Genomic DNA, 17,007 nt, shown 5'->3' on the forward strand with positions numbered 1-17,007 from the left:
AGCTGTGAGAGAAAGGACATCAGAAACGTTCTCAGAAACATTCTCTCAGTCTCTCAGACATTCTTAGTTTTCTTCAGGATCCTCTAATTATTCTTATTCCCATTTCTATGCATTTGAAATAAGGAATGGCATAAGTAAGCAACTTTAAAATTGGAGTGACTTAATAATGTTAACATCTATGAAAGAAATCACTATTTTAAGATAGCTGTTCTTTTCTCAACACTTCTGACATCTCTAAGCAGTTGGGTAACATGGCAGTTAAACAATTAAATGTATCCACCCATCCACAGTAGGCATTAACCACATTACCTTGAAATTAAGACTCTCATTAATGATGGTTTTCCGAAGCTTTGCCAAAGCATCAGATTCCTCAGTGGCATTCACAAAGTGGTAATCCCTTATCGCAGGAAACCCTCGCTTGTTCAAGAGTTCCTTGGTGATTTTACTTATGCAGGCTTTGCGCTGCTTTTCATCAGAAACATCCAAATGTGTGCCAACAAGAATCACAGGGGAAGAAGAAGCACGAGCCTACAGGAAATGATACAGAATACTCTTGTGTTTGCTTCAAAATCAAGACTGCTTACTGTTCTGTTCATAGACACTTTTTAGGAAATTCAGTAGAGTGGAACTGAGAAATTAAAAGACGTCGAAAAGAAAATGCCAACTATCTTTCCATCCTTAAATCTAGGGGGAAAATGGACCTTAAGAAATTTCAAAGTCATTCTTATGCCCCTTCTTATTCCAAGTTTTACCACTTTTCAGGCAGCTGATATAACAGTAATAGTCTATTCTTCTTTTCTTTTATGCCTTAAAATGGGTTATTCTGTAAGTGTACTTTGGACTTCTAAATAAAATAAGCATTTAATAAGCCCAAGACTGTATCAAAGCAACATAATATGGTTTATATTTTTCACTTCCTTAGCTGTAAATTCAATCTCCTACATTCAATTTAAAGTCATTCAGTTTGTCGTTCACATGGAAAACAACACAAAAAGGCACTAAAGCAAGTACGATGGCCACTATAATATTCACTTACTTTGGCTAGTTATGACAAAAAAAGGAAGTCAGAAAATTACCAAAATGATAAATTGAGTTGTAGGCAGCCAAAATATCTGCTAAAATGTCCTGACACAAACCTTGTCAAGGATGTGATTCACAAAAGAGCCCCCTGAAGCTCATTCAAAGAGCATCACTCACTCTTACTTTATCCCAGTTCTGAAACCTGTACTACATCAAGAAGAGCTAAAAGCATGACAGCAAGGGACAAGGTGGATAAATTACAAAAAGAGATGCCAAATATAAGAGCATACTAGGCTTGTATCATTTAAAAGTACAAGATCTGGGTGCCTAGGTGGCTCAGTTGGTTAAGTCACTGCCTTTGGCTCAGGTCATGACCCTGGAGTCCCAGGACTGAGTCCCACATTGGGCTCCCTACACAGCAGGGAGTCTGCTTCTCCCTTTGCCCCTCCCACCTCTCATGCTTTCTCCCTCTCTCAAATAAATAAAATCTAAAAAAAAAAAAAAAAAAAAAAAAAGTAAAAAGTAAAAAGTAAATAAAAGTGTAAGATTTGAAGGAATTGATACTACACTGCCAGTGAGGACACAGATGACAATGCATGGATTGCTTTCGCTTAGTATATTTTATTTTAAAGTAGAGAAGTTCATACTCCATTTAATAAATAAAATGATCAGAGGCACCTGGGTGGCTTAGTCAATTAAGCTTCCAACTCTTGATTTCAGCCCACGTCATGATCTCAGGGTCTTTGAGCATGGAGCCTGCTGCTTACGACTCTCTTTCTCTCCCTTTCTCTCTGCCCCTCCCCCATCGAAAATAAAATAAAATAATAAAAAACAGCTTTAACATACATATTTTCAACTCTTATAGGTTAAAGGTTTTTAAGTATCTATAACATTTACCAATATGGAACACACTATTTTCATGTCACAACCTAATTACACTAAAAATTCTCCAACTCAAAATTTTAGTGCTTCTAACTTTATTTTTAAAAAACTGAGGAGACTGTTTGAAGCAACTGCTTGTCCAAAACACATCACCTTTCACACAAAAAAATAATTATTTTCTACTTTCAAATAGTGAGAACAGACGACCTTTATATTGAAGAGCCAAGGTTTCATGGCGTCCACTTCAGCCTGCCCTTTACTGAGGTCATAGACAGCAAGGTAGAGGGCTCGTTGGGTCATGAAGTGGGGATGAGTGCTGTAGAATTCCTCACGACCTAAAAAAAAGATTGGAGACTTTTTCTTAGCCTTTCAAACAAGAGCCAAGTATCCCTTAAAAAAATTTTTTTTAGGTGATAATATCTTCTACTTAGCATACAAAAAAAGAGAGAAACAGCCAACAGACACTACACACGTAGAGGACTACACTAGGTTTTCACTCAGGATTGACAACTGTTAGCCTGTGTGTCAAGTACCAACCAAATATTTAAGCTTCAGCTGACTCCTACTGGTTCCTAACATTTCCCTCCATGGAATTCACTCTGGTGGCAAGGGTAAATTTAGAAGTAAACAGCTTTGGAATAATTCCATAGCATCTACCAGGTCTCTTTGCAGTATCTACCAGCTCTCTTGCAGGAACAAAATCTCCGCTTTTAAATCCCTGTCCTAAATAAAAGATAAATATGAGTAAAAGATTCTAGCAAAATAAATACCTGCAAAATCCCACACATTCAGAATGAGGTCCTTCTTCCCTTTGCCTCTAATTTGGATAGGCCAGTCTTTCACATCTATACCAACTGTGGCGCTCTGCACCCCAAGATCTGACTTCTTGGTTTTTGTCAGTTGCTGCAATAAGGTGGTTTTACCACTCCCAGTATTTCCCACAATCATAAGCTTCATTCGGTTATAGGGCACAGCCTTTTTTAACCGCTGTTGAAGAAACCTGGTATTTGAAAGACAAAAATGAAATAATAAAATGCTTAACAGTGTACTTAAGACATAGGTGAATTCTTAAGCTTTGAAATCTTTACAATACCAGACTGTTCTAAAATATAGCATGCAAAAGATGCACAGCTTATGTACCTAACAAGGTATATGTCTTTCAACACACTGTTAATGCATCTATTTTGTTAGCGATGTCCGTGTAGTTGATAATGAATGGTAGGTAACAATATCAAATATGATGACATGTTACATTATCATCAGAAATAATCAAAACATGTTTGCAATACTAATTAGGATGTTGAAAATTATGGACTAATTAGCATTATATATGTGTGTGTGTGTGTGTGTATATATATATATACATATATACATATATATATATGAGTTTCTTTAAATAACACAAATGAAACCCTAAAAATTAGAAGGTCCAATATTTTACAAAGGACAAAATTTTACATATGACAGAGAAGCAAAATAGAGTATATATGCATACTATTACATTAAACTTTGATAGTGAGGTCATATTGGGTATATTATATGTGTCTATGTGTGTCATATATTCATATATGACATAAATAATATATCTATTTACATATATTATGTATGCATGTATGTAATGGAAATGAAAACTGGGAACATATTGGTTATATTAAAAATTATACATGTACACCATTAAACTATCAGCAGATAATATGATATTTTTCCTAAGAATCTTAGTGAAAAAACAATTGAAACTAATCAGAAGTGCTACAGGTGGCTAACAAAACCATTTTAAATACTAGATTTTAAATTTAAAAATATACTGGCTATAGAAAGATATATTCTTAACTATGTTAAAATGCTGCTACAATTTAAAATTAGAGAAGAAAACTAAATCATATGTGAATTTTAGGGAATATGGACTGATCCATTCTTATGGCTAATAAGACTCTGACCAACATTCATGAGGATCTGAATAAAAGGCACAATTACTTTTCATAATTTATTTGATGCTTTAGAAAATACAACCTGACAAATCAGATACTGTGTCTATTACTGAAATCATTGTCACATACCCCTTAAATTCTGTTTGAAATAATTTTCTCACATACAACTTAAGTTCTGTTTGCATTATCAATAAGCAAGAATATCAATAGTTCAACGGTCTATTTACTAAGAATTCAGCATTCTTTGAAGAAGTCACTATTTTTTTTTAAGATTTTACTTATTATTTATTTGACAGACAGAGATCACAGGTAGGCAGAGAGGCAGGCATAGAGAGAGGGGGAAGCAGGCTCCCTACTGAGCAGAGAGCCCGATGATGATGCGGGGCTCGATCCCAGGACCTTGAGATCACGACTGAGCGGAAGGCAGAGGCTTTAACCCACTGAGCCACCCAGGCGTCCCGAAAAAGTCATTCTTTAAAAAAGCAACTGATCAGGGCACCCGGGTGGCTCAGTTGGTTGAACGTCTGCCTTTGGCTCAGGTCATGATCCTAGGGTCCTGGGACAGACCTCCACATTGGGCTCCCTGCTCCTCCCTCTCCCTCTGTTGCTCCCCTTGCTTGTGCACTCTCTCTCTCTCTCTCTCGATCTCTGTTAAAAAAATAAATAAAATCTTTAAAAAAAAAAATGATGCCTACAATATCTAAACTACTCCAGGTCTCTCCCTTCTAAAAATGTTAAACACATTTAAAAGTAGATATAGTGGCTTGATAATATAGCACACCATACTGAAAAGTAGTTCTACAAATTCTTACCAAACAGTGAACCAATTTTAATTTGAATATCTGTCCAGTTTCAGAGGGGAAAATCATGGGAAATAATTAGGTAGGATGAAAGGCAGTCAGATTTAGCATAGCTGGTGACAATCTTTCTTTTCAAATTAAATCAACCCTGGAGGACAGAAAACCAAATCATTCCTCATAAAAGGAGATGAAAAGTTAAATGTAATTTAAGAAAATTTAAACAGAAGAGAATTAGGTAACTATGTAGTTCACTGGTAACTCGTTAATTATCAATTGTATGCCAGGCTCTGTGTTGGGTGCCAAGAATCAAACTATGAATGAACATAGCCATGATCCCTGCCTTGTTGGATATTTTAGTCAAGTCAGGGATATATTGAGAGGTGATAACTGAGCTGAAACCTGTAAGATAATATAGATAGGAGTAATTCTATAGAAATGGGAATAGACAGTTTTACAAGTAGGTACCAATAAGATTGACATGCTCAAAAGGTAACAGAGAGTGAGATAAAGTCCATTACCAAAGGTATTTAAAGTACATCAAGTGTAAAGACCAGCAACAGTGATACCTGAGAAGTTTTGGTTTCAAAAATGGTCAGGGTTAGTAGATTACTCATCCTCACAGGCAAAATCAAAGTTAGTAATTTTATATCATTTAAGTATCTATAATGCTTTAAGATATAATAGACATGATAACTATTTGCTATATGAAATGCAGCTTGAGAAGTTATTGGGCTCTATTATTCTCTGTTATTCTACTCTTTAGAACATATATTTGTAATGAGAGACCAAATAATAATTTCCTTTTATAGTCACTTCTATGACACGCATGATCAGGAGGAGAAGCCACTCTCTCAACATTAGCGTGGCTAGAAGAAAATGAAAAGCTCTGCAGAGGCACCACATAAACCCATTTATTAAATAAAAGGCAAGTGACACATGGTATATCACCATTAAACAGTACCATACTATTATTTCCTAAACTGTAACTACATACTCATCGAAGTGATAGAAAAAATCTGAAACAAACTTAATTTTAAAAAATGGAAATAAAAGTATCTAACCTTATGATGTCTTTGGCTTTACATCCTATATGTTTAAAATCAAAATTAAGCCGTAGTTCATCCAAAGGAAGATCCCATATTTTGCTTAACTTCCCCATTTCATTAGGAAAGGATCTCAGCTCCAAATTGTAACTGACATCAAGGGAGGTCAGGTTTTCGAGACAGCCAATCTCAGGAGGAATCTTAATGAAATAAAAAAGGGCAAATCCAGTTGGTAGAAAAGAAGAAATGCGTGCTGCCAAGAAACCAGATACTTCCTAGGGGAAAAGATGGGCTCAGAGAGCCTATCAGCAAATGGTATAACCTTTCAGCAGAGTTCTAAAACTTTCCAAAGGCTTGTCATAGTTTTCAATATAATTATTCAAAGACATAAGTATAAAGGACTTACCCAAACAATCCAAGTCACTTATAATCTTAAAAGACCTGTCCTATCTTGGTAGCATATTTTATCTCCTTATGACATTAAAAGTAAAGAAGTTCTTTATATTTACCTAAATCTAATCATTAGTGACTTTAGTCTCCTCCTTTTACACTATATTCTTCACTAAAGCTATAAAGTTCTAGTCATAAACTTACAGGCAACTTAACATTCTTAAAATACAACTGAATGTTTATACTTTCGGTGGCCTTGTAATGGGAGTTTTTCTTTTCCTGTTCCAAATTATTAAGCAATACGCATTACTTTTACAATAGAAAACACCAATTTGCTGACCAAAAAATCAGATACAAAACCACTCACAGTTATGCTGAATTTAACAGTTTCAGACACAATTCTTTTTAGCTTTCATAGGCAAAAAACTTGAAGTAGCAAAATTATATATTTTCTCTGAGATGAATGAATAACCAGTTTTAGATTTAAACAGAGGCAACAGAGTGACGCAAAAAGGCTGACTCACTAGGCTAAAGGGCAACATGATGGAGGAATGCAGAAATTTAAGAAAAACACATGCTACAGATGATTCAGCAACAACTTGAGAAATGTAGATTATTTGCAAGTCTGTTAGCAGATCAGAGATTTATGATAAAACACTTAACACATTACACACATTCATGATTAAATATATCTATTCATATGTTTCTTCAAAAATAGAGCACAAAGTGATTTTGACCAAAGGTAATCTATGCTAATATGCCCACTTACTTCAGGGTAGGATTAGATCTTACTCAAAGGTAAGAAATACCAATTAGCAGCCTTTCAAAATGATAATTTGTGATATTTTCAAATCATAAAAGTGCATTTTTAAATAGGCAATCATTTTAAACAAGTAAGATAACCTCTTACCTCTTTCAGTTTATTATGAGAAAGATGTAGTTTCTCTACTCTTGACCACACATATGCTTTTTCGCTCAAGTCCAAGATGCTGATCTGATTAAAACTGAACAAGAGTTCCCTTAAGTTCAAAGATTTCCAGTGTGCAGGACTTGGCAGATACTCAATTTCATTGCTGCTCATATCTAAAGATCGCAAGCTAGAACCATACAGTATCAAGATAAAAAATGAGTGTTTCCAAAGTACATGAAATAACATCACATGAAATTTTCACCAGAGACACAACTTTAAAACTAACATTATTTATATTTAAGTATGCATGTATGTTTTTGTGTATATGTAGATAGATACGGGCTAGAGAAAAAGCATGTCTCACTAGAAACAACATTTAAATAAATAAAAGACCATTAAAACAAAATTGAAGCCTAATTTCCTTACTTCAGAAACAAAAAAATGTCAATCTTAGAATGAGAGAAAGACCAAGTGTTTGTCATTGTTTATGATGCATGAGAAATCATAATGAACAAAAGGAAAAATGGTCATTTCTCTAAAAGATTTATAAATATGCCTTCTATACAAGAGTCACAAGTATGTAGCACCCCCCTTCTCTTTTCATTTTCCTCATTACTGTGAAGATTCTTCAGAGGCTGTGTCCTAAAACTAATGAATAATGTGCATGGGTATAACCTTTTACCAGCTTGTCTCAGTGTGATAAATATCACAACATTGAACATGATGTCTTGCATACAGTAGGCTCTCAAGGCAAACTTGTTGCTTTCAGGAATATATTACCCAAAGTTTGCAGGAAACAACAGAAAAACACATGGCATAAGCGTACGTGTGTAGAAAGAATAAAGACAGTGATTGTGATATATTTGACTACATAAAGGCTGTCTGGACTTTTACAATTATATGCTGACCCCTTTCATCCGGCATTTTTGAACCATACTGAATTAATTCTAACTGAGCTCACATAGCTGCACAGCCTGCTAGACCAAGGTTGAGGCCTGCACAACATTTTTGCTCTTATTTTTAAATGACACAGGTTTTTGCCCTACATATCTCATAAAGATGCATAAATATAAGAAAATTAATTGGACTGTATTGGAGACAAGACGTGTCTATCTAACAAACAATACAACTTAGATAAGGCCAAGAATCAACAGATTGCTCAAAAGAAGTCCTTGTTAGCCTCAAGGGAGACTTAAGCTGGACAACCGCATAATCTTTTGTGAAACAAAAGAATATATTTAAAGAAATACATACAAAATGCTAGAAGTGTATGCCTGAAGATATTGTCTAAAAGCACAGAGTAATTAAGGACTAAATAATATTTTTAGTTAACTGAGAAGAAATCTTCTTTATGGCATGTATCTCCTAACCAACTTTCATAAATATTTGACTTTCAAACACATTTTCAGGAATACATTATGTTTAAAATATAGGACCACCTATATCCTAGAGGTGTTTATACGCATGAGTTGAGAGTATAAAATTGAGTCACCAGTGTTTAAGAACTGTGAGTTAGGCAAATTACTTCATCTCTTTAATAAAATAGTGTTGGGGCGCCTGGGTGGCTCAGGGGGTTAAAGCCTCTGCCTTCGGCTCGGGTCATGGTCCCAGTGTCCTGGGATCGAGCCCCGCATCGGGCTCTCTGCTCAGCAGGAAGCCTGCTTCCTCCTCTCTCTCTCTCTGCCTGCCTCTCTGCCTACTTGTGATCTCTATCTGTCAAATAAATAAATAAAATCTTAAAAAAAAAAAATAAAAAAATAAAATAAAATAAAATAAAATAGTGTTCTCATTACAGAGATAATAACAGTTTTATTAGGAAGTTTAAAGATGATCCACCATTGAGCGGCTAAAATAGTGTCTGACACATTCTAAAGCTAGACTGAAATTAACTATTATATGTCTGTCTGACTTCTTCTATAACCAGATTATAGCTAAGCATTATTTGCCTATATATACATATATTTGCGCATAAACACTCATGGATCTGGTTTATAATGTATAAACCAATTAGAATGGTATTTAACATGACACATTTGAAATCTAATTAATGCCTAAATTTATAGCAAACAGAAGCTTTCATTTTTAATTAAATTAACCAGAAATATTCCTAAATACTTGGAGCTATATAAATTGTCTTAATCTCCACCAAAAATGTCAAACTCAACATAAGTATAATTTCAAAGTTAATAACAGCCTAGATGCACATCAACCTCTAAGAGCAAGTAAAATTTTAAAGTTAAAGTGATAGCTCCCGTAATCTCAATTGTTTGTAATACTGCAACAGTTAATTAACCTTAAATTGTCTCAACACAATAGTACCCTAAATTAATATAAAAGTTAAAAAGTCCAAATAGCAAGTTGGGTCTTTTGCCTAGTAAAATTCTAACATTCATAGATTTAAGAATATTAAACTGAGTAGCTTTAGAAATCAATTACAATTTGTAAATCAATTACTATGCCTACATCAAAACAATGTTTCTAAAGATTTTTTTCCAGCTCATGCAGTTTTAAAGTTAAAACAATAAACTTACTGTGGAAGATTTAAAATTACTTCTGGAACACATGTAAATCTGTTTTGAGATAGCTTTAGGCTTGTCAGGGAAGAAGGCAAAAGAGGCAAAGCAGCTAAAAGAAAATAAAAGTGAGATAAGAAACATTTTAATCATTTCAACGAGATTTCCCTTAGATTTTACTATAAGAACAGCTACCAATCACTTAACTTCTATTCACCTGCTGACAATAAAAAATTCTACTTTTAAAATAAGGTAACTCCCTTACTCCTTTTACTAAACATCAAAACAATGGACCATACTTGTAAGAATATTTTCATCTGAAAGCGAAACAACTGTCCAAACATAAATTCATCTGTCCAACATCTGTACAAAGTAAAAATTATTAGAATATTCATTCCAAAGTATGTGTGATATTATCATTATGTGTACATACATTATGGATTAATTCACATTACTCTTAAGTATATACAACAAAACACTTTCAATACTAATACACAATATGATGTAAAGATAAAAATCCTTTATAGTACCAGCCAAAAAAGGGTGTTCTATGGGGTAATGATGGGTGTTGATTAATAAAAGCACTCTTGGATCACATGATCTTAAGACACTGGGGAAACATTAAGTAAGATGAAGCAAAATATCTCAAAGTTCTCAATATTCTCATGTAGTTTATGAAATTCCAAGAAGGAAATACAGTATGAAGTACCTCCAGGCAATAAAATTCTGTAGAAGACAGTTTTGGAAACTGAGCAAATCATTCAGCCTGTTTTTCCATCCATGAAATAGTGCAGCTAGACCAGATGAACTCTCTGATTCTTTAGAGATCTAAAAATCTATGATTCTATGAAAGTGGCTTGAGAAATTATTTCTTCGCATTTTCAAGGTTAAAAATATGGGTTATGGTTTCTCTAGAAAATCTTCAAAGGTCAAAGTGTTCTAAGACACAGCTAGAAGCTACTTTCCAAAGAGGCAGAAAGGAACATGCTATTATTTTTCACCTATATCTGAAAAGTATTTGTGGCAAAATAAATAATTCTCCACTTAAGAATAAGAGGTTTAGATGCTATACAGAAAAGACTCGTGAATTCAAAGAACCAAAACTTCATTTCACATGGGATTATTTTAAGGGTTAATGGTCCCACTCAGGTATCACTTCCCTAAAGCATCTTTCCAAATGTAAGACTACTTCTAAAACTATTAAAATTGTGTAGTGCAAAGCAAAAGGACTTTTGAAACTACTTGCATTCTATCTTTCTAGTAAATTAATTCTATGCGCCTGAATATATCACACAAAAATCTCTCTTCCATTTCTTCAGTGGAGCAGAGATCGTACCTGTCATACCCTACAAGATTTTTGTGAGATTCAGCTGAGATGACAGTAACCAACCTTCAGGGTCCTTGGAATGCTCCTCGTTCCAGATCTAACTTAAATGTCATAGATACAGAGACACTCCTCTGCCTCCATAGTCTGGATGAGACCCCCCTGATTACCCTTGTAGCATCCTCAACTTGTCCTCACAGCATTTAGCTTAGTTACTGAATGCCTATCTTCTGAACTTAACTACTATTCTTTAAGGACAGAGACTGGGTTTGCTTTGCTCACTAGAAGGGAATCACTCTATTCCCCATTTTCAGGTTCATAGGAGGAACATGGTTGATATTCAAGAGGCCTAGAGGAAACGAGAAAGGAGGAAAATATCCTGCAAATTAGCATAGTTTTTATCATTACTACCTTCTGTTCTGGAAAAATAAAATATTTCAGAATAAGTCCAATTGTATTCTGCTTTTAAGCGGTATTAAAAAATTATTTTACAGGGACACCGGGTGGCTCAGTCGGTTAAGCATCTGCCTTTGGCTCTGGTCATGATCTCAGTTCTGGGAAGGAGCCCCACATCAGGCTCATTGCTCAGCATGGAGCCTGCTTTTCCCTCTGCCTGCAGCTCCCCCTGCTTATGTGCTCTCTCTAACAAATATATGGATAAAATCTTTTAAAAAAAATTTTTATGGAGTCAATATAGAATAGTCACATGGGTCGCAAGGTGCATGTGGTCTCCTTTATCTTCTTAAGGAAGATAAAATATGGGGAATTCCAATTTATTTCCATAAAAGTATTTTGTCCCTTAATATTAGAATGTTCAGAGAGACTACAAATAAATGTTAATTCCCTGTTATCTCACATGCTAAGAGACCACGGAATATTTCACAACTTTTAATAAAAGTGATGATTATATCATATATTATTGTAATATTCTGCACAGAGCAAGTGTTCAATCAATAACATTAACCATACTCATTTGCAAACTGTTAACTGGTTAATTTTATTTCCAAAAGAAATAATAATAGTTTCTACACTTCTAATCCAGAAAATTGAGCAAACTTCAGTAGGAAACTCAGTATTCCTGCTTCAACCATCTCATGTAGCCATATGCATTTTAGTTTCACAGATTACAGCGCACCATAGTATGATGACTATTTGGAGTCCAAGGAACTTCTAGCCTATAAGCAATCTATTATAATTTTTTAATTTGAAATTTTTTTCAGTATCAAAAATTTTTAATTTTAGTATTTAAAAAATAAACTATTTTTAGAGTACCTTTAGGTGTACAGACAAATTGAGCAGAAAGTACAGATTTCCCATAAGCCTCTTCTCTCCTCACCACCATTCCTCCCATGCACACATATTTTTATCCTTATTACTAATAATCTGCATAGCTTGGTATATTCACTATCATTGATAAGACAATACCAATATATTATTATTAACTAAAATTCATCATTTACAGTAAGAGTTCACTCTGTGCTGTACATTCTCTGGGTTTTGACAAATGTATAATGACAGGTATCCACATTACACTATCATTCAGAATAGTTTCACTGTCCTAAAAATCCCACTCACATCCCTATTCTTCTCTCCTTCTTCAAACTCCTGACAATCACTGACAGTTTTACTGTCCCCACAGTTTTGTCTTTTCCAAAATGTCATATAGTTGGAATCATATAGGATGTAGCCTTTTCAGACTGGCTTCTTTCACTTAGTGATACACATTTAAGCTTCCTTCATGTCTTCATGGCTTGCTAACTCCTTTGTTCTATCACTGACCTGTTAACTTTATCTCTGAAACTCTCCCATTAAATTTAAGTTGAAATGCCACATTTATACCCTCACCTAACATGTCCATGTATGACTCATCCTGTAATACTCAGAAGGACTGCTTATTAGGAGACTCATACAGAACACTTACCAAGATAATTCATTCTGGCACTGAAACTCTCCACTTTAGGACATGCCTCAAGGAAGTCTTCTGATAGCGATGTAATGTGGTTTTTACTAAGGTTCAAAATCTTCAGTTCCTTCAGGCTTAAGGGGGAACATATTTCTGGTATTTTATTTCTAGTCATAAGAAACAAAATGAGGATTAAATGTCATAAATTCATATGCCTTGAAGAAAAAAAATTCACCTTCAAAGAAGAGCATCAAAGCAGATTTATTTTTAAATTAATTGTGAAAATTGATAGAAGCTATAATATTAATTCCCTCAATCTTTTATCATATGACTGCTTAAAACCCATTACTATGGAAATAATGTCAACATATTTTATCAGTCTTACAAAACTTCAATGTAAAGCAACCCTTTTGTATTTAATGAACTCCCTTCTTACCCTTCTAAAATGAGCTGTTCCAATTTCTCTACCACATCACCAAGGTTCTCAGGAAAAGAAGACAGCTGATTATACGACAAGTTAAAGTGTTTCAAGGTTGGGCACTTCACTGCAGGATCCAAAACTACTGAAGGGCTGATGTCGTTTCGAGAGACATCGAGGTTGGCAATACAATTCATTTTCAACAAGTAATAGGGAAATGATGTAAATTTATTACTGTGCAAATCCAAATGTGTCAAACACTTCAGGGTCTGGAAAGACAGTATTTTAAAATTATCTAACCATTCGAAAACCAACTGAAAAACTTGAAGTTAGCTGATATTTCTGCCTTCCATACCTCTGGTAACTAGAACCATTAAGAATTATCCCAAAAACTGAGAACACAATCCACAAGAGAACTTCAGTATAATGACTGGTCCAACCATCCCTGCTATTAAGTGGGTTAAAACCAGGAAAATGTAAGAGGTAAAGTGTCAAAAGCAATTCACAAAAACAAGGTTAAGAGTTTAATTCAGTTTCTTGGTAAATCATTCCTGCCAAGAGTGAAATGGAAACAGAATAAGCCTCAATAAATATTTGAATTACTTAATGAATAAACAGTATAAAATAATCCCGGGGATACATTTCTTAAATACTGGATTTTAGAAATTGTTATATATTTTAATATAAATAATATTTATAATATATTATATTTAATATATTTAAATAATTAATAATTATTTAACCATAAACATAGTCATTATATACATGTTTTGTTTTAGAACCCCCTCTTTGTCATGAAACCCTTTGTTTCGAATTTCTTTTTTTATTTTATTTTATTTATTTATTTGAGACAAATGAGTGAGAGAGAGCATGAGAGAGTAGAAGATTAGAGGGAAAAGCAGACTCCCCAAAGAGCTGGGAGCCTGATGTGGGACTCGATCCTGGAAGTCCGGGATCATGACCTGAGCCGAAGGCAGTCACTCAACCAACTGAGCCACCCAGGCACCTGCTTCAAATTTCTAATCTTCATTTTTTTTTTAAAGATTTATTTATTTATTTATTTGACAGAGAGAAATCACAAGTAGGCAGAGAGGCAGGCAGAGAGAGAGGAGGAAGCAGGCTCCCTGCTGAGCAGAAAGCCCGATGTGGGGCTCGAACCCAGGACCTGGGATCATGACCTGAGCCGAAGGCAGCGGCTTAACCCACTGAGCCACCCAGGCGCCCTCTAATCTTCATTTTTAAGCAATTTCTAATTTTACCATGATAACAGGAAACTTTCCATTTACATGTCAGTTTTTTAAAACTTGAGTATGGATTATTGTAAAGGCTAAAATATCAAAACAATCTCTTCTCTATGCTCCTCTGTATATATCAACATATTTATCCTCAGAGAAATTCTAAAGAGTTTGATGTGATTATAAAGCTTATTAACGGATCTTTGCCCCAGAAGTTGTTTGGAAATATCTGCCATTGTTTCAGATCCTACCAGATTATTCAGAATGGAAGATTTTTAAATTCTTTATTCCCAAATTTTAATGGAGAAATTTTCTGGTAGAGATAGCTACAAGCAGTAATTTAAAAAGTGCCATCTAGTGGTGCCTATTTAAAATTTCCTTGAGAGAAGATTCTGAGCTTGTCTGGTCTTGAATACCCTTAATGTATCTCACCGTGTCGTGCTCTTTTTGAATTGTCTTTGTTTTAGTTAGGCTCAATTCTAGTTTTCTTTATTTACTCTTTAACAAATATTTATTGAAGGTCTACCAAGTGTCAGCCATTAATTCTATCATAAATTAATTCAATAATCATCTATTGAGCCTCCACTGTATTTAAGACCTTATTTGGTACTGAGAATAGACATGAACAAACCTGAAACAGCTCCTGTTCTCAAGAAGTTAACAGTTTAGTAAAGAGAATATACCTTAGATTAAAATTTATAAGCACTGGGGGAAAAACATGAAAGACATGGAAACGTAAATCAGATTGGTAGCCAACCAGGTCTGGAGGCAAGAAGAGAAGGAAATAAAAGTTAAGGAAATGACATTTAAACTGAAACCCTTGTGACTTGGAGGATTTAGTTAGGCAAAAAGGAGGAGAAGGAGAGAGATGACATGTTTTAGACACTGGGATTACATGATCAGCCTTTTTCTCTCTCTCCAAATACACAAACTTTAAGGAAAAGACACTACTTAAATATACTTAGAAACATGCAATATTGCTTTAAAAAGTCTCAAAAGAATTATAAATTTTATAGGTGAGAAAAAAGAAAAATGCATTTGCAGTAAAACCAGTTTTTTATAAAGGATGATCCTTCATCAAACTTTGCAGTTCAGTGTAATAATTTAACAATTTAAATATTTGTATTAAAATTTTTTTAATTTGTCAAGATACATTCTTTGACTTCTGATCCATCATACATTAAAATGATGAACAAAGTATTCTGAGAACTACTCTATCAGCAGATCATTTTATACTTTAATTTTCAAAAATAGGAATGTTGAGAAAAAAAATCAACTTTTAAGTTGCATGTAATTTTAAAACTCATTAAGTGTCTCATGGATAGTTTAATTGAGCCTCTATATTTTGCAGATGAGGAAATGAAGGCTTAGAGTGGCCAGAGGAACACATACTTACTGTTAGACAGTTGGTGGCTGAGCCAGAGCCAGTGCCACCAAACGAGGTCTAATTCTAGTCTACCTCTTCACTCTTACTAGAATTCAATAATTGAAGGCATGATAAACATGCAGCCTGGATACATCCTACCATGTACCACAGATCATCAGGACAAAACATAGGATTCCTTTTTTACCAGATCACCATTCCTCAAAGGTGCTCCTGAACACCACACAGACTAAAATCCCAATGTGAAAACCACAGGAAAGGGGGAACTACTGTCAAATGATGCAGAAGTAGATACTTCTTTCTAAAGATTTAACCATGCAAGTTAGATAGAAATACAAAAGCTCTTTGAATATCCTGAGAGTTAAAAGAACAAATTAAATTTACTTCACAGAGTTGTTGTGGAAAGCTCGTGAGTGCATTCTGATGAAGCTCCAGCTTTTCAAGATGCTCCAAATGACCACTGATACAGCATTTCTGGCTCAAGGCATCAATATCTCTTAGTTCATTTGCTGAAAGGTCTAATGATGTGATATATTCTCTCTCAGAAGCCAGGGAAGAAATGCTATCTGAATGCCTCATGTGGGATTGAAGTTTTGATGACCCTTTTGTCAAAAACAAACACACAATGGAAATATGAGCAAGGAATCTAAGTTCACTTGGTAAATATTTACTGATCACCTACTAGTGTCAGACTCCTTTCAAGGCACTGGAGATTCAGTAGAAAACTAAACTACAGAGCTTACATTCCAGTTGCAGAGATGGACAATAAATAACAAATACTTAATCAAGTGGTAGAAGTAGTATAAAAAAAAAAGGAGACTCAGAGAAGGGGATGAAGAGTGGCGTTGGTGATGGCAATATTTACATTTCAGAAAAGCAGTAGAAAGGATAAAAGAGTCAATCTTTCATAGCACCATAAAAGGTAAAATTTTAAATATATAATTGTATTTCATTCTTCTATAGTTTGTGATATCATTAGACATATAATTTGAAGGTTATGTAAGATAAGATGAACACCCAGAAAATCTGAGTAGAGGAAATTGTTATTAACAAAGTACTGCATTCTGCTCAAAATATCTACTTATTTATGATTACTTTCAAATACTTACTGAGTGAGTCATCTGAAGACAATATTTTTCTTTTTTGCCTCAGTAAATCTTCATGATCGAAAATAGGTCCCTATTTAAAAAATAGACAGGTTTAATAAAATCACTATAATTTTTTGGAGCAAAGGGAACATTTCCTATTCCTTAAGAA

At 34.3% G+C, this 17,007-nt stretch overlaps 1 protein-coding gene across 1 annotated transcript in view; it reads right to left on the reverse strand.

Moving 5' to 3' along the window:
- Positions 1-17,007, reverse strand: part of LRRK2 (leucine rich repeat kinase 2) — a 133,229-nt gene that overhangs the window by 60,135 nt on the left and 56,087 nt on the right. The window contains 10 exon segments of the mRNA XM_047740921.1: positions 310-528; positions 2,110-2,237; positions 2,673-2,902; positions 5,692-5,873; positions 6,974-7,160; positions 9,505-9,598; positions 12,732-12,880; positions 13,150-13,400; positions 16,135-16,352; positions 16,860-16,929. Of these exon segments, the coding sequence (XP_047596877.1) occupies positions 310-528; positions 2,110-2,237; positions 2,673-2,902; positions 5,692-5,873; positions 6,974-7,160; positions 9,505-9,598; positions 12,732-12,880; positions 13,150-13,400; positions 16,135-16,352; positions 16,860-16,929 (1,728 nt within the window).

Source organism: Lutra lutra, chromosome 8, assembly GCF_902655055.1.
Source record: "Lutra lutra chromosome 8, mLutLut1.2, whole genome shotgun sequence".
NCBI lineage: Eukaryota > Metazoa > Chordata > Mammalia > Carnivora > Mustelidae > Lutra > Lutra lutra.